Genomic DNA, 22,275 nt, shown 5'->3' with positions numbered 1-22,275 from the left:
AGGTTTAAATATTTAGGATTATTTTTGCAAAACAATGGAGGGATTGAGAGAGATGTCTTACATAGAATATAAGTAGGATAGTTGAAATGGAGGAGAGCGTTGGGTGTTTTATGTGATCATGAAGTACCTTTAAAACTTAAAGGAAAGTTTTACAAAATCTCAGTTAGACCTGCTATGTTGTATGGAGCTGAATGTTGGGTTATGGCTCGAGCACATGAGCAGAAAATGCGAGTTGTAGAGATGAGAATGTTAAGTGAATATGTGAACATTTGAGGATGGAAAGAATAAGAAATGCGACCATTAGAGAGAAAGTCGGTATCTATTGAGGAAAAATTCTGAGAGATATGTTTAAGATGGTACGAGCATGTACTTAGACGATCAATAAATACTCCAGTTAGGTGATGTGAAACTATGATAAACACGCATATTAAACGAGCAAGAGGAAGATAAAAAAAAAAGACTTGATTAGCAATAATAAAATAAGATAAAATTTATTAGATGATGATATAGTAGGATATAGAGCTCAATGACGTAAAAGGATATATATAGTCGACCCTACCTAGTAGGATAAGGCTTGGTTGTTATTGGTGGTTGTTGTTATTTCATTGTCACATGTGCACACCAAGTTGCCAAGTTCCAATATTATATAATATATTAATATTCTCTTCTACCCATTCCGCCCATTACTTTACCTACTTTACACCTATTTGTAGAGTAGATGATATCCCACTATTTAAAGGTAATAATAAAATTAAACTATCATTGTCGGACTAAAATAATTGAACATTATAATATATCTTCTACCCTTTTTCGTCTTAGCTGAATAGCTATGCAGGCCACATTGCTGGTTTCAAGAAATTATGGAACATATTCAACTGATACAATGATACTTAGCTTATGCAGTAGTAGTTTCAGAGATATGTTTTTCTTTTCTATTTACTTTCTTCCCTTCATGAGCGGTCAAATGCCTTATTGTTAATTTTAATGTGTTACCAGTTCAGCTCCTCATTTGAACATCAATCTGCAAATGAATTATTGGCCATCTCTTCCTTGCAACCTTAGCGAGTGCCAAGAACCACTGTTTGATTTTATTGCTTCCCTTGCAGTTAATGGGAGTAAAACAGCAAAAGTAAGTTATGTTTATAAGTCAGATGAAATTATGTTTTCATGCTGCATGAGTATTTGGAAGATATTCTTAAGGTATCAGGTTGTACAGGAATGATTTTCTGACATTTTAACTGATGTGCAGTTAGATGCTCTCTCAAAATTGGATCTTGCTTTTCTATATTTCTTTGTAGGCTGAGTTTGCAGTTTTCTTGAATTATTCAGGATGAATAGACAAGGCTTTTACTTAATTTTATTATTCTAGTTCCTTAAACACAAATTGTTATTATTAATATCTTCCAGTATAGTTTTTTTTCCTGAAACATTGATTTAATTTTTTCTGAAACATCTCTTCTAGTATAATATTTTCTGAAAATAATAGGAAGACTTTACATTTATTTAACTACAAAGCACTTCTTTGATTGGAGCAAAGTTAAACCAAGATTACATATCACCTTTATTACTATCCCTCCTTTCAGTGACAATCTTGTAGTTAAACATTGATTAACTGTTACAAAGCACTTCTTTGATTGGGGCAAAGTTAAACCAAGATTACTTGACACTTTTACTACTATCCCTCCTGTTAGTGATGGTTTTGTAGATAAATATTGATTTCTTTTCCTAGCTGAGCTACCTTGGCAGTATATATTAGAACTTTTCAGATCCAATGCCACCTTATAAGTACTAAAGTTTTCTGTTAAAAAAAATAGAGTAAATTAACAGGTCCTTGTGCATGCGGGAGCAGATTTTCGATCTCTCTTTTACACTAATTATAAATTGGGTTAGAGTTGGAGCAGAAGCTTTGTTCTTGGTGAATTTGTGAGTAGGTAGTCTTCATTAAGTATTTCAAAGCAGAGTCATTGAGCTGAAAAAATCCATGTTGGGCAACAAGTAGGGGTATCAAAAATGAACCAACTTGCCAACCTGACCTGAGTTGATAAAAAAAAAAATCGGGTTGGGGTCGGGTTCGGGCTGGGGGTTTTGGGGTTGGTTTAGTTTCGGATCGGGTTGACCTAAATTTAGGATTATTTTGGGGTTAAATTAAATTTTATTATGAAAATTAAGATGTTTTATCTACATAAATAATGGAATGCAGTATAACAATGATGAAATAGTGAGACGGGTTATTCAGATTATCTGGGTTCGGGTTCGAATTTAGAGTTTTCAGGTTGAGTTCGGATTCAAGTCGGGTTCGAGTTGGGATTTTTTTTGGTAACCAATCTTCAACCCATATTGAACCCATCCAACCCGCCCAAATTGACACCCTAGCAACAAGCTCCCTAACACTGACAAATGATGACTTGGTTGTTGTGTAACATTAATAAAATACAACTTCATTGTGCTCAAGGTTTAAAATATCGTGTCGTGTCACCTGGTATGGGCAAAGTATCCCGTTTTGCCTACCAACTGGCACATCCGAGGTACCTCAGAGGCATCATGCGTGCCTCATGATGGCCTTGCAGCCGCTGCAGAGGCCTTACGACCGTTGCGGAGGCCATGCGAGGCCTCGTGGCTACCGTAATGGCCTCGTGGTGAAGGCTCGCAGTAGCCATGGAGACCTCGCAATGGCCTTGTTGCCGCTGCAAAGGCTTCGCATCGGTCGTTGTGGAGGCCTCACGATGGCCTCATGATCGGTCGCCGCGGAGGCCTCGTAATGACCTTGCGGCCGCTGCGGAGGTATCGCGATGGTCTCATGGTCATCGCGGAGGCCTCGTAATGACCTTGCGGCCGCTGCGGAGGTATCGCGATGGCCTTACGGCCGCTGCGGAGGCATCGTGATGGCCTCATGGCCGCCGCGGAGGCCTCGCGACCACCATGGAGGACTCGCTTGGGCCTTACGGCTACCATAGATGCCACGTGCATGGCTCGCATTCGCTAGCAGTGCGGAACACGGAGTTAGCTTTTAATTAAAAAAACTTAATATTAATTTAATATATATTTTAATTTTTCTTTAATATTTAGATTTTTTTTAGTTTATATATTTAAAAATTATTGAAATCACATTGGCACGATACGATACTGAAACCATATCGTTCCAATCTAGTACGAAACTTCAGCACGGGTCATTTTGACCTTGATTTCAGTAAAATGTATAGATCCTGGTTTCAAATAAATTTTCAGGAATTGTGAATCTATTTAGGGTGTAGTATGATCCTGGAATGATGAAGTTCAAGGTTTGACATAGCAGGAAGCATGTTTGCAATTCAATGACTTGACGTTTATGTATACTACTTGCAATATCATTAGTAACTTTAAAAATGAAACATGTTCCTGAATATTATGGGCCACTTTCACCCCCAAAAGATTCTTTGTTACATGTTGCTAACATGTAGCTATTTGTGTAGGTCAATTACCAAGCTGATGGTTGGGTGGCTCATCAAGTCACAGACATATGGGCAAAATCATCTCCTGATCGTGGTGATCCTGTTTGGGCTTTCTGGCCGATGGGTGGGGCTTGGATTTGCACACATCTGTGGGAACATTACAGGTTCTCAATGGATAAAGTAAGTTCACAAATTTGTAATATCCATGTTATCATTATTTCATTTAACAAGCGAGATGAATTTAGCTTCTTTACCGACTAAAAAACATAAGCAGATTTGATGCTTGACTTGGATTTACCAACTTTTGTATCAATCTGTAGGTGTTTTTACAACAGACAGCATTCCCTCTTATGAAAGAATGTGCTTCATTTCTCTTGGACTGGTTGATCAAGGGTCGTGGAAGATATCTGGAAACAAATCCTTCTACTTCTCCAGAACATTCTTTTATTGCTCCAGATGGTAAGACTGCTAGTGTTAGCTATTCATCGACCATGGACATTGCCATCATCAAGGAAGTCTTTCTGGCAGTCGTCTCTTCTGCAGAGGTTACTCTATGACTTTGAATTGATTTGAACTCAAAATTCTATTTCTTTGTTTTTTTTAATTTTCTAAATTCATGCATTTTTCTCAATAGATATTGGGGAATTCAGATAGTGAATTCATCCAGCAGATTGTGAAGTCACTTTCACAGCTACCCCCGACTAGAATTGCTAGAGATGGCACAATCATGGAATGGGCAAGTGGATGCCTAGTTAAATTGCTTTCATCAGGTTTTAGTAACTCCATTATTTCATCGACCATGGTATTCTTGATATTGCAGGCACAAGATTTCGAGGATCCAGATGTCCATCATCGGCATGTTTCACACTTATTTGGTCTTTTCCCTGGTCATACAATAACAATAGAACAAACACCTGAGTTGTGCAAAGCTGCTTCTAACAGCCTTTACAAAAGAGGTTCACATAAATTAAACACTGATAGAATTACAAATAACTTAATTCTTAATTTACACATGGTCAACATATAAAGTTATACTTCGTCATTTATTGTCGTTCTTGTTGATAAATTGCTATAATTGGCTTGAACTTAAAGGTTTGTAACTATATGGATGGAAGTAGAATATAATAACAATTGTGACTAACAGTCAAACCTTATCAGTTAGACACCACTTATGGAGTGCTTAGTTTGCAGGAATAGCTATTTTATCGCTTATGAACTTCCAAGTATGGTTGTGACATTGCAATCCATACCTTAGATGATTTTAGGACCAAAATTGACCTAAATAATGGAAGTACTAGTTAGGTGATGACTGAAATTTTGAGTTAAGTTACTCTTATTTTATAAATTGATATCCAGGGATGCCCAATGTCGGCTCCTCAATGAACAAGCTGCTTCAGAGCTCCTCGACCATGAACTCCCAGCAGCAGTAGTTTTTCTCGCTGTTATTCTCCAAGGACATTGAATTAGTGTGAGACTTGAATTCCATTAAGTAGAAAGTTTTGATGTTATAGTAGTTGTTCATCTCCATGATAATTTGATTCTTACATGGAGGAAGAAAGACCAGACTTAGATCCCCCTCAAGTAGCTGCTTAGCCCTTCCTCCATTGCTTTGTTGTGAAAGTGTACTGTTTTGATGAGTGGTCTCATGAGCATGGAAAGGGTGGGTCAAGCAAATTGGGTGAACTAGTACGGAGCAGCTCTGGTGCGCAGGGGGACTAAGATTAGTTGAGCAAATTAGGTAAATCGAGCAAACCAAACGAGCTCTAAAACGAGCCTTAAAATGAGCTTTAAAATGAGCCAAAAAATGAGCTCTAAAACGAGCCAAAAATGAACTCTAAACGAGCCCGAAAACGAGCCCGAGCTCGCTTAACAAGTTAGGCTCGTTAACTTTGATAATCGAGCTAATAACGAGCCGAGCTCGAGCCCGAATATAACTTAAACGAGCCGAGCTCGAGCCTAATACTGTTCGGCTCGGTTCGGCTTGTTTACATCCCTAGGTCCAAGGGCCTGGTTGAGATAAAAAATTATCACTGAACCGTTGAAGAGCCGTTGTGAAGTAGATAAGATGCATTATTGGGGGTGCCCGGACCTGCTCCAGGTGCCTGGAGCTGTTACGGCAGCCAATGGATGAATTCAACCAGTAGACTATTAATAGAGCCCTGGTCCTAGAAGTTCAGTACAACACTCGTTCGTAATCTCTAGATCTACTGGTTCTTTACTATTTGTGCTTAATTGCTGTAAGAGGCTTCTCCATCTTCGTTGAAGGAGTTTGTTAGTATTTTTCAATGCCTTGGATTAACAATCTTCTCGGTTGTAACCAAGTAAATTTTTCGTGTCTCTTTTCTTTTTATGTTGTTTAAATGCGTGTTGGTCTTTGCTAAGAATGAAGCAGAAGAAAGTTGTAATTTGATTTGCAGGCTATTCAGCCTCCCCTCTAGTTGGCCCACAAGGGACCTACAGTGGAGGCTCCTTCCCGTCAAGTCCAGTCAAAGAAGGTGAAAGTTCGACTGACTAGATGAGTCGAGTTAGTCAACGGTCACCTCAATGATGCTATGTGGGTGGGAGAGCGGTGGGCAAAATTTAGGGATGATTTCTAGGAATATTTTGATCTATTGGGCGCCCAAATATGGAAGTTTGTTTTGGTCGGGTATCTTCCGCCCGATACCTCCTTGGACTTCCCCGACCTGTAGAAGGTGTGGGGGGACTTGCCCGACTTGAATAAGGTAGATAAATTAAGGGGCATTGTTGTTTTCTCTATAGTTGACCGAGAGGACCTATGTTGTAGAAATGAAACTACTTTTTCGTTTTTGTGTATGTAGTGATCGGGAGGTGTAACCTATTCAATGTGAGCATCCGATGAGGGCCTGACCGAGTGGCCATTAGGGGCGTGGCGATTGAAAATCATTAAGCTGTTCCGATTTTGAAATACTTGGGAGAAATTTAGACTTTAGAGAGAGCCCAACCGGGTGGCCATTAGAGGCTTACCGATTGAGAATCGTTGAGATGTTCTGATCGCGAAATGCTTGTGATTTTGGTTTAGCTCCTGCTTGGAGATGCTTAACCCTTTCAGACTTTTTGGTTAGCTCCTATTCGGGGATGCTAAGCCCTTTCGGACCTCTATCAGTTGATTTTATTAGCTCCTGTTCGAGGAGATTAAGCCCTTTCGGATCTTTGGTTAGCTTCCGTTCAGGAAGGCTGAGCTCTTTTGGACCTTTGGTTAGCTCCCGTTTGGGGACGCTAAGCCCTTTTAGGCTTTTATCAGTTGACTTTATTAGCTCCCGCTCGGGGAGGCTAAGCACTTTCAGACATTTGGTTAGCTTTCGCTCGGGAAGGCTAAGCCTTTTCGGACCTTTATCAGTTGACTTTATTAGCTCTAGTTTAGAGAGGTTGAACCTTTTCGAACCTTTGATTAGCTTCCACTTAGGACTCTCATTTGGGGAGGTTGAGCCCTTTCCAACCTTTGGTTAGCTTCCACTCGGAAGGCTGAGCCCTTTCAGACGTTTATCAATTGACTTAGCTCCTGCTTGGGGAAGTTGATCCCTTTTAGAACTTGGGTTAGCTTTTCGCTTAGGAAGGCTGAGCCTTTTCGGATCTTTATCAGTTGACTTTATTAGCTCCTGCTCGGGGAGGATGAGCCCTTTTGGACCTTTGGTTAACTTCTTTTAAGGTTGAACCCTTTCGGACCTTTGGTTAGTGGAGTTTCATTCACCCGAGATGGAGTGCTGATCAACCCTGAGCTTTTTCATTACAAAAGTGTATGTACATGACAGTCGGAGTTAGAGCAAAATCAAAATATAATGATACTTATTAGGTCCTATAGGGCTATAAGTGGTTGGCATTCCATGGTCGATCTAGTTTCTTTCCGTTCAGATCTTGAAGATAATAGCTCCTCGAAGTTTAGCTTGTAGATGACCCGACATGGACTTCCCTATTGTGGCTTAAGCTTGTTGATGTCGCCGATCGATTTGACTTTTTGCCATACGAAATCGCCTACTTGGAATGACCTGGAAATGACTCTTTTGTTGTACGTTTGCTTCATCCTTCGTCGATAGGCCATAAGTTGAGTGGCAGCTCTCTCTCTAACTTCGGTTACGAGATCGAGGTCCAGAAGGCCACAATGAGCATTGTTTTCATCCTCATAGATATGCCGCTGAACGGATTCTTCTCTCACCTCAATAGAACTACGACCTCTCCTCCATAAACTGAGGAGTCTGACCGGTGCTTTCTCTCGAGGTTGTCCGATATGCCCAGAGGATACTCGACAGTTTTTCAACCCATTTGCCTTTCACATGGTCTAGTTTGACTTTGAGGACGCGGATGATCTCCTGGTTGGCCACTTCTGCTTGTCCATTACTTTAGAGGTAAACTACTGATATGAAGGTTTACTGAATGCCAAACCCTTCGCACCGTTCCTTGAGCTTGCGGTCTTGAAATTACCGATCGTTATCAGATACTAACGTGTGTGGAATTCCGAACTGACAAATAATATTTTGCTATAAAACTTTCATCACTGCTTCTTCAATTATCTGAGCCAAAGCTTCGGCCTTGATCTATTTGGAAAAATAGTCAACAATAATTAAAAGATATTTCTTTTGTTGCAACCCGGTCAGGAAAGGTCCGACTATATCCATCCCCCATTGATCAAAGGGAATAGGAGACCATATGTGTTTTGAGAAGCTCTGTCGGACGATGGGAAAGATGTTGATGCTTTTGGCAATGGTCACACACAACTATAAATTTGGTGGTATCAACTTATAGGCTTAGCCAAAAATAACCTACCAGCAAAACTTTCCGAGTATATGATTGCTGCAAATGTCTTCATGAATTTTTCGCATGGCATAATCAGTGTCATCAGACCCTAGACACTTAAGAAGGGGACGAGAGAAGGCTCGTTGGTATAGATGATCGCCGATAAGAGTGAACCGAGGGACCCTTCTCTTTAATAACCGAGCTATTAATAACCGAGCTTGGTTTGAATCGGTAAGCAAAATGCCATGTTGGAGGAAAGAAATGAGAGTTCTCCCATTGGCGGGTTCTTCTCTGTCGGCTTCCTTGTCAATATGAGTAATGAATATTGTGTGAGAGATTGAGTTATCAAGAGTCCAAGTGGCTAAGACATTTGTCATTTTGGCAAACACATAAGCCTTCAAATTATCAGACTGGGGTATTTTTTGGAGAGTCTTTTTCTGAAAATCGTCTCTCAATCAAGTGAAGGCTTCTGCATAACGTTTCAACCAATCATTTATAATTTCAAAGCTCTCTTCTACTTGTTGAGAAGCCAATTGTGAATTTGAGTGGATCATGACTCCAGAAGGGCCCATACGCTTAATCGCTTGAAGACCGACGAGTAAGGCTTCATACTGGGCCTCATTATTGGAAGTCAGCCGTAAAACATTCTCTCAAGGAGAGATCAATAATATCCCAGCCCCACTAGTCTGTCAGGTGGAGTCATCCACATATATCTTCTAAGTGTCTTCTGAGTCGGGATTAGTTGCCTCTGCTATGAAATTTGCCAAAGCTTGAGCTTTGATAGTCGTTCAGGGTTGATATTGAATGTCATATTCGCTAAGTTTTATTGTCTACTTAATTAGCCATCAGGGGCCTCTAGGTTCATTAATAAATGCCCCAAATGGCTATTGGTGAGAATGGTAATTGGATGAGACAGAGGGCCTTAATTGCCGAGTAGTTATGACTAATCGAAAGGCCAGCTTTTCCAAAGTAGAATACCAACTCTCTGCATTTTTCAATAAATGGCTAATGAAATAAGGGTATTATTGTGTGCTACCCTTTTCTCGTAGTATGGTCAAGCCAATCACCTGCTTAGCTGCTGATAAATATAATAATAATTTTCGCCAGCAACTAGCTTGAAGAGGGTTGGCAGGCCGGACAAATACTCGTTGATCTCAGTGAAGGCTTGATCACATTTTTCGTCCCACGTAAATTTAGAAGGTTTGCGAAGAATTTTGAAGTATGGACGACTCCACGGTCAACCGATCGGGAGATAAATCAAGAAAGTGTTGTAATACGACTGACCAATCTTTATGCTTCTCGGAGATTGCACGGAGGGGACATCTTTTAGAGCACTTGAACCTTCTCCGGGTTGGCTTCAATTTCTCATTCGAGGGAACACTTGTTTTTTATGCCAAAAAGACATTTAATCAGGTTTAGTTTGAGCTCGTACTTCCTCAAGGTGCTGCACTTTTCTTCAATATTGGTCATTAAATCCCCCGGTCTTGATGAGAATATCACAACATAGACTTTCACATTCCTCTCGATCTGGTGCCTAAACATCTGATCTATTAGCCGTTGATAAGTAACTCCTGCATTTTTCAGGATGAACAATATAACATTATAATAAAAAGTTCTATCTACCATGACGAAATTAACCTTTTCTTGATCGTCTGGGCCAGAGGGGCTTGATGATAGTCCTGGTAAGCATCCAACATACAAATGAACTCACATCGAGAGGTAGAATCCACCAGGTAATCGACGTGAGGGAGGGGATAACAATTCTTCGGGCAAATTTTGTTGAGATCCCGAAAATCAATACACACCCTCCATTTTCCTCCAGGCTTAGAAACTAAGACAATGTTAGCGAGCCAGGTTGGGAATTATACTTCCCGAGTGTGGTTGGCCTCCAAGATCTTAGTAACTTCCGCTTGGATTATCTTATCTTGATCTACCTCGAAATGTCTTTGTTTTTGCTTGATCGGCCGGGAATTAAGAAGAACGTTAAATCGGTGCATCATCAGAGTTGGAGAAACGTCGGTGATTTCTTTTGTCGACTAGGCGAAGACGTAATAGTTTGTGGAGAAACAAACCACCAACTTTTGTTCTAAGTCAGGGTGAAGATCTGCAGCTATCCGGGTGGTCTTATTTTCGAGATGAATTTGGGCGTCTTCCTACTTTTCTTTTGGTCTGTAAGATTTTTCATCTTATATCGCTCGGGTGATAGGAACATCAAAAACAACTTGCAATGTTTTCTGAACTTTTGGAACTTTGCGGGAGTTAGTTCGGACAATGCCAACATAGCACTTCTTGAAAGCTAAATGGTCTCCCTTGACTTTCATTACCTAATCATCCATTGGAACTTAATCTTCTGATGAAATGTGGAAACTACTGCTCGGAAAGCATTTAACACCGGTCTTCCCAATATAACATTGTAAGAGGAAGATATATCTACCACCATAAAAGGCATCCGTCTAGTCCTCTCCAGAAGTTCTTCGAGTGATAGAGAGAGGTAGAGTTGGTCAAGTGGTTGCACTTGATGCCTTGTGAAGCTGAATAAAGGAGTGGCCATGGATTGTAACTCCTCATCATCAACTTGCATTTGATCAAGAGCCTTTTTGAAGATGATGTTGATTGAGTTGCTTGTATCTACGAAGACCTTTTTCATATTATAATTAGCTATCAAAGTTTGGATTACCAAGGCATTCTTGTGAGGGGCCTTAACTCCTTCGAAGTCTTCCAGCCCGAAGCTTACGGAGGGACCATCTCTTAGGTCTCGACTAGCCCCGATTGAATAATTTTCCAATCGGTGAGTGGATTTTTCGGGTCCGATTTGAATCTCCGTCGGTTAGTTCTTCGAAAATCATGTCAACAGTTCACTTGATGGGGCACTCTGCTTTGTCCTTGCCTTTGTCTTTTTCTTTACTATTTTCTCTTAGAGGCTTCGATGCTTTTTGTTGCCGCTTGGGAGGCATCCGAGCATGCCTATTCGATCGGTAATCTTCGTTATCGCGGTGATCCCGTTCGAGAAGTAGTGGGATGATGAGGTTCGGGAGAACGATGCCTTTGATTAAGCAGGCTCTGATTGACATCCCTTTGAATGTGGCTAGCATAACTATAGCATTCCTCGGTTGCATGATCCCCTGATTGGTGATACGTACAGAAACAGTCCATCGTCTTAGGGAGCCACCGACGGGAGTTGTGGTTTGATTGAGCAACAACTTCTACAGTCTGAATCACCTTTTCCCCTTGGCGATCCATTGGCTGGCTGGTGATAATTTGGATGAGATTCTTTGGATCACAACGGAAGAGGGGATGCCTTCCGCTTCCTCCAAGATCCTCGGAACTCCAAGATCCTTCCTCCGAGCCAATTGGACTTCTTCTACATTCACATATTTGACCGACCGACCAAGTAGATCGTCAAAACTAATTGAGGGTTTTCTTATCAGGGATCTGAAGAAGTCCTCTTTTACTAAGCCTTACAAAAAGACACTCATCAATATCTCAGAAGTCGCCGAAGGAACATCTTGATCCATCCTATTAAAACGTTGAATATAATCTTCAAAGTTTCCATAGACTTCTGTTTGAGAGTGAATAAATTCAGCGACGTCTTGTGATACCTCCAACTACTAACAAAATGATGTAAGACTACTGTTCTAAAGTCTTCGAACGAGCGAACAAAAGGTTACAGGGAGTCGGGTGAACCACCTCTAAGCTGAGCCCGAGAGGGGTCAGAAGCACTTGACACTTCACGCCATCAGAATATTGATACAATAAGGCAGCATTTTTAAACTTGCATACGTGGTCTTCCAGATTGGTAATACCACTATATTCGCTGATCATCGGTGGTCGATAATGACGCGACAACAGATCTTCTAGAATGCTTTGGTAAATAGGAGAACTATTATAGCTCTTCGGTCATTTGACAGACGACACTTTGCCCTATGTGGGTTCTTGGGTCGGTGTGTTTCTAGTTAAAGATTCGGAGTACGCTTCACGAACATAAATTCCAGCGGGATTACTGATCGGAATTTAGGGTACATCGGTTGGCTGTGCCAGCGTTGGTTGAGGGACTTGAGGAATTCCAGTCAAGGCGTAAGGTCCACGAGAGTTACTTGTTGCTACTCCAATACACCTCTTATCGCGGTAGTCACAATTCAGTCCAAGTCGTCCTACGCTATGGTGATGGCGGCGGCTATTCCAGTGTCATCCATCTGAGTATCTTGGTTTAGGTATACATTCCCACAGACGACGTCAATTTGATCTTGTGGCAAGACCCTTGGAGGGTGATCCACCGGTGAACTGACAGATGTGTTGACTGCTGCCGTTGGAACCATAAGGAGAGGGAGATCGAGGGGAGAAATCACTGTGACCTAGGGCACTTGAAGATAAACAAAGACAGAAGAGGAGGATTAGAATGACACTGGGATGTTCCGACGTTGCTACTCCAACGCTCAAGTAAGAGACGAAGAGAAAATGGAGAAATATACAAAGAAGATGAATAGTGGAGTGCTCTCAGATAAGAGAAAGAAAATCCCTCCTTTCCCTTTAGTGTGTGAAGTCCCTTTTATATTACTTTCACTAATTCTTTATCTTTCTAGTGTATTAATGGTTGACTTCTTCCTAGTGTATTAATGTCGTATTGTTTACGGATGCGGATTGGGGCTTGTCCAAGAAAAGAGAGCGTCGGATCAATGGGGTAAAAAGGCCCACCCAATCGACATAATGAGCCTATCTTTGGTTGGCGAAATCCAGTTGAGGTGATGGGGTGCTCCTCCTACCGGCTTGAGTTGATTTACTGGGTAGACTTCTGATTAGCTTGACCAGCTAGGACTAGAGTCTGTAGTGAGGCATCTTATAGCCGATTTGGGTGTCACATAGCCGGTCAAAAGGTTATCTTCGACCGGTTAACACACGGTCGAGAGGACCAATGGATATGTCATCTGTAGGAGAGAGGAACATCCGACCTAGGAACACTCGATCGGGAGTGACGCTTTGACTAGGCGAAGCCCGATCGGACAGACCTATGGGGAGTCAACTGGGCAAGGTCCGATCGACAGGATTGGGCAAGCCATATGCCGATTGATCAGAATTTTGCTTCTCCTATCACGGTCAGTCGGGATAGGTAATGTTCATCTTAACTTTGACCTCCACTTAAATACATATCTCGACCTTTGGGGGGGACAAGAATACATATTTGTTGGGATAAAGAATACATATTTGTTGGGATCTATAGCAAAAAATAAATTAAAAATGTAACGGCAATTGATCCCTCTAAAGATCCATGCGAATGCAAAATTGCTTTTGTAACTACTTCGCGAATAAGATTGTTACCTTTGATGCATGAACAACCCTTACAAGACTGCTAGTCTGGCCGATCTAAGCGCGATTAGAATGTCTGCACCTCTTTGGTATTCACATGAGCATGTTTTTCGTTCGTCTCACGAACTTAGAAATTTGGAGAGTCTCACACACCTTTTCCTTCTTGTTAGAGATAACTATTTAAGGTGACAATCTAAGAAGAAGCTAATTCTTCACCTTCTTGTTAACTCTTCACCTTCTTTTCCTCTTTAAAGAGATGACTATTTAAGGTGGTAATAAAGAGATGACTATTTACGGTGGCAATCAAAGAAGAAGCTAACTCTTCACCTTCTTACCTTTTTTAAAGAGATGACTATTTAAGCTAAAGATCAAAAAGAAAATCTAACCATTAGGGTTTCTTGTAGTGGACTTCTTTTTGGGTTGGGCTTAAAAGAAAGAACAAGAATATTGGAGTAATTCATTAAACCAATAAACCGGTAAGATCTAATTGGATTAATCCATTAATCTAATAAGTCCAAAATCCAACATGCTTTGTGTGTGACCTATTAGGTTCTCGTAACATTGGAAGTGTTTCTAAAACTATTTTAGATGCACAAGCAATGAGCGACATCTAGGAATGTATTATTACTATCCAAGTGACGAGAATGTCAAGATCCGACCTAACCTGTTTGTGACTATTATCTCGTATAACTCATTCCTTTTGTCCTTGACATTTAGAGTGATTCATGAGGCATAGACCGTGTCATCCTCTCATTAATCTATGTGTTTCTTGATCTCTCAATAGACTCACTTAACCAAGTAAGTATAATATCTCATATTGACTTATTTGAGCATGACCATGCATTTCAGTAGTCCTATTCAATCAAGGGACCTACATAGCTCATTACATACCTAGTGAACGTATAGTCCACCTTGTTAAAGCTTGTCAATGTCAAAGTACACAATTCCTTATGTAGGAAATCGTAGTGACTTCAGGTCTAAGGACTATTTATACTAATAGTCACTACGAGAATGTTTATGACATTTATATAACGATCTATGAAACTTCTCATGACGGGTCAATTCAGTACATATTCTCTAATATATACTATGTGTCAAATTGATACCTTATATCCATGACTTGTTAGATCAAATCATTAGTTGACCTATATGCTAGTCTCAACGCATTAATATTGTTTTTGTTTATTAACACTTGAGTAGGAATATATTTTAGAGTATTATTATATTTACTCAGTTAGCACAAACATGAAGCAAATATAATAATCAAAACATTACCTTTTTTTATTGATACATTTAATATAATATATTCTAAGTCAATCAATTTATGATTGACTCTTAGGGCTGATACTAACAATATTACGTTTCATTGCTTGTCGGAGCCGTACCTAAGGATTAACTATTTTGTTCCTTCTCAATTCCGTACCATGAACTAAATGGAACATTATAGCCCAATAAGCCCCATAATCATTTATTACTTAATAGAACATAGGACCCATGCTAGATTTTGTGATCATCTCTGGTAGAATGGATTCAGAATCATGTTTGGAAGATATCGACGTAAGGCCCATAGTGGTCTCACATTGATGTCTCTCATTACTCGCTAGCTGGCTCTAATCTGACCTAATAGGCTTTTGGCTCTGTTTCACTTCGTAAAATTTCACATCATCTTCAATTTCTTCGGACTAAGCTTTGCTGTCTCAGGTGATGTTGGTCCTGGGTGGTCCACCACATGGAAAATGGCTTTACAGGCTCGCCTTCGCAACAGTGAACACGCATACAAGTTGATGAAGCAGCTGATCGTATTGGTTGATCCTGATCATGAAGCTGATTACGAAGGAGGATTCTACAGTAACTTGTTCACTGCACACCCTCCATTCCAGATTGATGCAAATTTTGGGTACACACTATTTTGTATCACTATTTGATATCTCCAAGTTCAGTAAGTGCTTCAACTTGACAGCAAGAATTCTCTTATTCAACAAATGTATGTGGATCCATTTTTCAGTCTCCCAGCTGCAATCGCTGAGATGCTAGTACAAAGCACAGATCAAGACTTGTATTTACTTCCTGCGCTCCCGCAAAACAAGTGGCCAACTGGTTACGTTAGAGGATTGAAGGCTCGAGGTGGTATGATTGTTAACATCTGCTGGAAGGAGGGGGAGCTGCATGAGACCTGGTTTTGGATTAAGAATCAGAATTCCATCAGGCAATTGCATTACGAGGGACGGGTGACGACTGTAACACTCTATCGTGGCAAAATCTATAGGCTCAACAAGCATCTCAAATGCTTGAAGACATACCCTCTTGGAGAGGAAACGATTTTGTGATTTTGGGATTAGTTTAAGGTGGAGTCAGAAAATTGAGTCACACCAAATCTACAATACAGTAGTAGGATTATATTTCTGCCTCCTCTACTCATGACATGACATATTTGGTTGGCAATTATAGGTTAATGATGATGTTATTTTGATTTATGGTTGCTTAACAGTATTTAAAAATTTTTGATTAAGTTGGAATGATTTTGATTAAAGTTGAGCAATTTTTAATAAGTTAGTAAATAATATTTTGTTATAAAAATATTTTATGAGTTGTAATTTTGATCAAGTTGAAGTAATTTAGTCAAGATTGACTCTTACGGGGCACAACTGAGTGTAGTGCTATAATAGCGCTGGAATACTTGAAATAGAATATTGGAGGGGTGCTCTTGTGATGAATAATGAAAAAACCATATGTCAACTTATAGCTAGCCATTAAATGACTAGGAGGTCATCTTATAGCCAACAACTAACTAAATCAGTGACTATAATTACATGCATCTAAATTTTTACTAATAGATTACATAGTATTACGGACTAGGTACTATAGTTACCAGCATAATTAGTAGGATCATGATTTTATACATCATCAGATAAGATACAATCGGTCGGGATTAGATTATATATATATACCGTTGATACTCAACATCACATATGATATTATTTTACATATAAATTTAAATTAACTAATAATTTAATCACCATTCAGTACAGTAGCACTGAATAATATGTATATTTCCATATCATAAAATAAAATACTATAAAATTTTTACTAACACAATAACAATAATTGATTCAATCTAAAAAAATATTCCTTTTGTACACAAGATGATCCAAATTAAAGGCCAACCAAACAGCTTCCAATAAAAATGCCTAGAATCGTTTGAAGGTAGGATTGTATTGATCCTATCGATCCTATTCCGATTCTATCGATTCTACCAATCTTACTCCAATTCTACCATAAAAAATGATTCTACACAATCCAGGAGTATTTTGGTACTTTCAGATCGTAGGATCATGCAATCCAAATTGTGATTCTACAAATTATGGTTACAAACTTTATAAAAGGAAAAAAAAATTGTATTCTATGTTAGGGTATAATGTATATTTATTTAATTTCAAGTGGTAAGTGCTATGAATGTAGCACAAGGAAGAAGTCATCAAAGATGAAATTAATTTCATGTGCTTCAATACGACTCCCTATGCTATATCTAAGGAGTTTAAAAAACTTGTGACACTGGACCATCCGCTATAATCTATCTATGCTTCTTGATTTACACAAGTGGCTGATGAAAAACTTTCAGGGAATTGGACTGGTCACCTCCAAGATTAGTCGAATCGTAAGAGTTGAATATATAGATTATATATATAAAAAAAAGGATGATCTATTTATTCTTGTAAGTCAAGCAAAACAAGTATTTCTATATTAATGATCCTAATTTTTGAGGCAATTGAAAAATGTTCAAACATTTTTGTTGATGCAATCATGCCTAAGAAATATAGTTTTGGTGTTTAATAACATTTAAAATTAGGCTAATGAAAAGATATCTTATTTATACGATACGTGTACTCGGAAAATTCCTTGTAGGTTGGAGACTAGAAGCAAGGAAAGGAAAGTCTATAAAATGGGGAGACTATAGGCACGAAAGTCCAGTAAATGAGAGATTTATCTGGCATCAAGTAACCACCTAGAAAAGGTAGAGCATTAGTCGATTGATATGGGGATCAATCGATTGATGCTCTGAAAAATCATTTAGATAAGAGAATCAGTTGATTGATTTGGTTCATCAATTGACTGGTGTGGATTTGAGGAAGAACAAAAGCGAGTGATACTCGCTTATTCCATTCGACTGATGGGATTAGTCAATTGATGCGGGACATCAATCGATTGATGTTGAATTGGACAACACAACTGCGAGTGAGGCTAGTATGCTCCATTCGATTGATGGGATGAGTTGATTGATGTAGGATATCAATCGACTAACGTTGAATTGGAGAGCACAATGACGAGTGGAACTCACATGCTCCATTTGACTGATGGAATCATTTGATTGATGTGGGACATCAATCAACTAATGTTGAATTAAAAAAGCACAGTGGCACCAATGATCAAACCTAAGTTTTGATGAATGACAAATGGATTAAAATTAGATATGTTATGATTTAACCTTTCCACCAAGTGTGCAAGACTTGACTGGTTTGACACTAGGCTGAAATCCAGCTACGTTTGGAGGACCTGATAGCTGGTGTAGAAGTTCAGATAGGTCAAGGAGTGACCCGATATTTGGCGGAAAGTTCGGCTAGATCTGTAGGACCTGACAGCTGGCCAAAGTCCAATTGAGTCTGCAGACCTGACAACTGGTGGGAAGACTTGGTGGACCGAAGTAGAGTCGAGCGATTTTTCATGGTAAGTAAGGTAAGTCACTCAAGGAGAGTGTTCTAGTGAGGATGAGTCATAATTAGGGACTTTAGGCGTAGATCTAGTTTATGCCCATTTTAAAAATCTAAACTGAGACAATGACTAGATCCTAGTCTCGAAAAGATAGGATCTAATTAATAAATTTATTTTATTCTTGTGCTGACTTTGTTTTACAAGTTACACTTTATTTTTGGACTAACACATTTTATACGATAAAAGGATCAAAAAATTAGTCTCGAATGAATAGTGTCTAAAGTGCCTCCAAGCTAACTGGAGGTGCCTCGGAGCAGCTCTTGGAGGTGCCCTAGACGAGCCGGAGATGCCCTCAAGGAGATAACAGTGGCAGATAAGGTTTCATGGTGCAGAGGCACCCTAGAGGCCTTGGAAGCACCTCGGAGGCGCATTGGAGGGGCCTCAGAGTGCTTGGAGGTGCTCTCACGTAGATAGAAATCACAGTAAGTAGAGTTTATCAAGATCGAAGTTTTCAAGATAAAATTTGCTATTGGAGGCATCCTCATTGGCCTCGGAGGTGCCCTCAATGGTAAATAAAATAGCAGTTTTGTCTAGAACTTATACACAACTTCAATATGCGACCTGTCGAGTTTTTGTCTACTTCGATTTCATCCTCCTGTTGTGCTGCGACACTGCTACACTCTACTACTGCTGAGAGGTCGTCCGACACCGAGATCGATTCGATAATCTTCAAGTGTTGGGTTACGAGATTTCTTTAAAGCACTTAATTACTACATAAAGAAAAGTGTAGATTATTATATTAGTGCAGGGAGCACCAGACGATCGAACTTAAGTTTTGATTATGGTAAAGGATTTAAAAGTTAAAATATCTTGTTATCTAACAAGTGTGATTGAGCTTGTAGGGAAGTCCTAAGTGTTCTTAGGTAAAAGTCCTAGTGAATTCTAGGCAGGTGGAAAACCTTAGAGGGAGGTAACCCTATGTCCTAGGGGGAGGTAAGCCTAAGTTATGGAAAGTCTTAGCTGCGGCTAGACAATGAAGTGCTGGTCCGGGGGGCTGGGCGAAGTCTTGGTGGGTCGAGGATGTTGGGCGAAATCCTAGAGTCGAGGACTCTAAATAAAAAAATCCCGGGGGTCGCAGACACTGGGTGGAAGATTGGATGGGTCGAGATTGAACGTTCAGCATGAAGTCCTGACTTCTCAAACACTGAGCAAAAGTTCAGTCGGTCTAGAGGACCAGTCTGGCAAAAGGTAATTTCTCCTGAGAGAAGTAGGTGAGGACACGTTTCCCGTTGAGGAAACAGTAGGCATCGGTTTGACCTAGGATTTTTGAGAAATCTAAAAGTCAGAACTGGACAGTCCAGAGTTTGTCAAATAATTTATTATTTATATTTTATTGTGCTAACTTTGTTTTGCAGGGTATACTTTGTATTTGGATTAATATGTCTTGTAGGAAGTGAGATGCACAAAGAAAAACTCATATGAACAATGTCTGAGGCGCCTCCAGGGCTGTTGGAGGCGCCTCGGCTGCTTTGGTCGAAGCTTCACATGGAGAGGAGCCAAGACGCCTTCCAAGCGCCTGAAGGCATCTTCCATGCTTGGAGATGGGATGGAAAGCGCCTTCCATGCTCTTAAAGGCGCCTTTGAAGGGATAAAGTTCGTAGAATGCATGAGTTATTGTCTCCACGGATTCGGGGATAAGGATCTGAGTTGAAGGCGCCTTAAAGGAGGTTGAAGGCACCTTCAACAACCCATAAAAGGTTGGTTCGAGCATAGGGCTGAATAGAAATCATGCTCATAATCCTTCACTTGTGCATTGCTTCAAGGATGATCCTATGACTCTGCGACGTGACTCCGACAACCGAAAGTGCGACTTTTCGGATCCTTAGTTGTCGGTATATTTTACTTAATGCAAAGTTGTAATTCAATATACTTGTAATATTCAAACTGATAGTGGATTGCCCAACGAAAGTGATTGACGATCGCGGGCCTTGGAGGAGTCATCAAAGGTTCTGAACCAAGTAAAACTAACACGTGTTAGCGATTGTTTTACTTCTGCTATTTGGCTTAGTATTTCCGCTGCATTTATTCTGTGTTTTTTGAAAGTACGAAAAAGCAAAGAGTGTTATTCACCCCCCCCCTCTAGCACGTCTCGATCCTACAATTGATATTAGAACGGGACCGTTCTGAATCGGTACAACTACCGTTCGAGCATTTTTCATCGCTTTTTCGTCCATTTTTTTAAAAATAAATTCTTACCCCTTTGTTCTATTTTCGAATTTTTGCTATAAGTTAGGATTTGTCTAATAACCTCTCCTGATAAATTTATTGATTCGTCAAATTTATTTCTTGAAATTGGTGCAACACCATTTGAGCCGATTGATTACCTTATTTTCCTACCGCACTACTAATCCAAGACCAAGTCTTAGAACATTTGTCATTTTTTATGTCCAAGATTTTTCTAAATGGCCTACCAAAAGGCTATAGCACTGCACGCCCACCACTTTTCTCTGGCAAGGACTTTAGATACTGGAAGGGCCGGATGGAGTACCACCTCCAGATGCAGGTGGAAATATGGATCATAATCCAAATTGGATTCACACTTCCCATTGAAAATGGAGAACCACTTGCCTACGACAAATTGGATGAACCAACAAAAAGAAAGATCGAAGCAGACGCAAAGACCACTCAGACCCTATAGTGTGGCTTGACCAAAGAGGAGCTAAACCGAATTTGACCGTTTAACAACGCAAAAGATCTCTAGTAAAAGCTGATCAAACTTCACAAAGGAACCTCTAATGCTTAGGTATGTAAAAAAGATTTATTGTTAAATAAATTATGTCACATCAAAATGCAGAATGGAGAATCAACAAGTGAACCATATGCTCGAATCCAAGATCTTTTGAACGACCTCCACGCGATCGAACAAAAAGTGAAGAATCGCGATGTCATTAGGTACGCGCTTAATGCTTTTCTGAGGAATATCTTGTGGGCATCGATGGTAGATGCTTACAAAGTATCCAAGGATCTTTCAATTATTAGATTAGGTGAATTATTTTTTGATTTTGAGTTACACGAACAGACTAATGCATGCTCGGTCGAGAAAGGTATTGCTTTGGTTGCAGGCACAAGCAAGACTAAGAAATCAAAGCTCAAATTCCAACCCGAATTTGAAGACAACAAGGAGATCACCTCCAAACTAGTCAACCGAATTCAAAAATTGCTAAAGAAGCAAAGGATAATGAAGGCATTGAAAGCAACATGGTTCGAATCCTCGGAAGACTCCGATGAAGAACACAATCAAGCAAGCTTTCTTGCTCTACCAGTACAAGCTTATGTTGCTAAAACTGAGTTTGAGTCCGAAACTGGAGCTGAATCAGAAACTCAGTCTAAAAGAAGCCACAGATCCATATCCATTTTTGAAGGGTCAAATAATACTATAAGTTCTCTGGTTACTGGTGCTCAAGTAGATGATCTACATAATTTAGTTTCATATTTATTAAGGAAGTTGGCCAACTCCAATATCCGAATCAAGTCACTCCAAAAGGAGGTAACAACCCTTAAGGAAGTGACTAACCCAAGCTCCTTAACTGAATCTGTTCAAGCTAGAACATCAACTCAAGTCCAACAACTTGAGGAAGAAAATTTCAACTTGAAAAGTTAAGTCAAAGAACTTAGGTACTCATTGGAATGATTCAATTTAGGTTCCAAGAATCTTGATTTGATCTTTGGAAAACAAAGAGCCATATATAATCGATCTGAACTCGGATATAAGGCAAAACATAAATTTAAATCTTACTTATTCTTAGTAAATCGACCAAATAGAAAACTAGTTCAAGCATGAGTCCCCAAGTCTGACCTGAGTAATCAAGTTGAACTCAATCAATATTGGATCCCCAAGGATTAAATCATTACCTTGATAGACCCTATCGAGACTATGATCTAGGGGAGCAAATAAAAAGACCATTTTTGTTATCAAGTAGACTTGTTTGATGTTTGATTTACTGCTTTCCCTATACATGCTTAGATTAAGATAGATAAGGACTTAGGTTTGATCTACACTTTACTAGTTAGACCTATGATTTTTAGGAAG

The 22,275-nt window shown here is 39.7% G+C and overlaps 1 protein-coding gene across 1 annotated transcript in view; it reads left to right on the top strand.

Moving 5' to 3' along the window:
• The window catches only part of LOC122045629 (alpha-L-fucosidase 2-like), a 36,127-nt gene extending 20,178 nt beyond the window's left edge, over positions 1-15,949 (top strand). The window contains exons 4-10 of the mRNA XM_042605939.1: positions 997-1,129; positions 3,450-3,608; positions 3,749-3,973; positions 4,063-4,164; positions 4,249-4,384; positions 15,180-15,375; positions 15,484-15,949. Coding sequence (XP_042461873.1) covers positions 997-1,129; positions 3,450-3,608; positions 3,749-3,973; positions 4,063-4,164; positions 4,249-4,384; positions 15,180-15,375; positions 15,484-15,805 — 1,273 coding nt within the window. The 3' untranslated portion in view covers positions 15,806-15,949. The remainder of the gene's footprint in view (positions 1-996; positions 1,130-3,449; positions 3,609-3,748; positions 3,974-4,062; positions 4,165-4,248; positions 4,385-15,179; positions 15,376-15,483) is intronic.
• Positions 15,950-22,275: the final 6,326 nt, after the last annotated feature.

Source organism: Zingiber officinale, chromosome 2B (assembly GCF_018446385.1).
Source record: "Zingiber officinale cultivar Zhangliang chromosome 2B, Zo_v1.1, whole genome shotgun sequence".
NCBI classification, from domain to species: Eukaryota; Viridiplantae; Streptophyta; class Magnoliopsida; order Zingiberales; family Zingiberaceae; genus Zingiber; species Zingiber officinale.
This window is presented reverse-complemented; position numbering and strand designations above follow the sequence as displayed.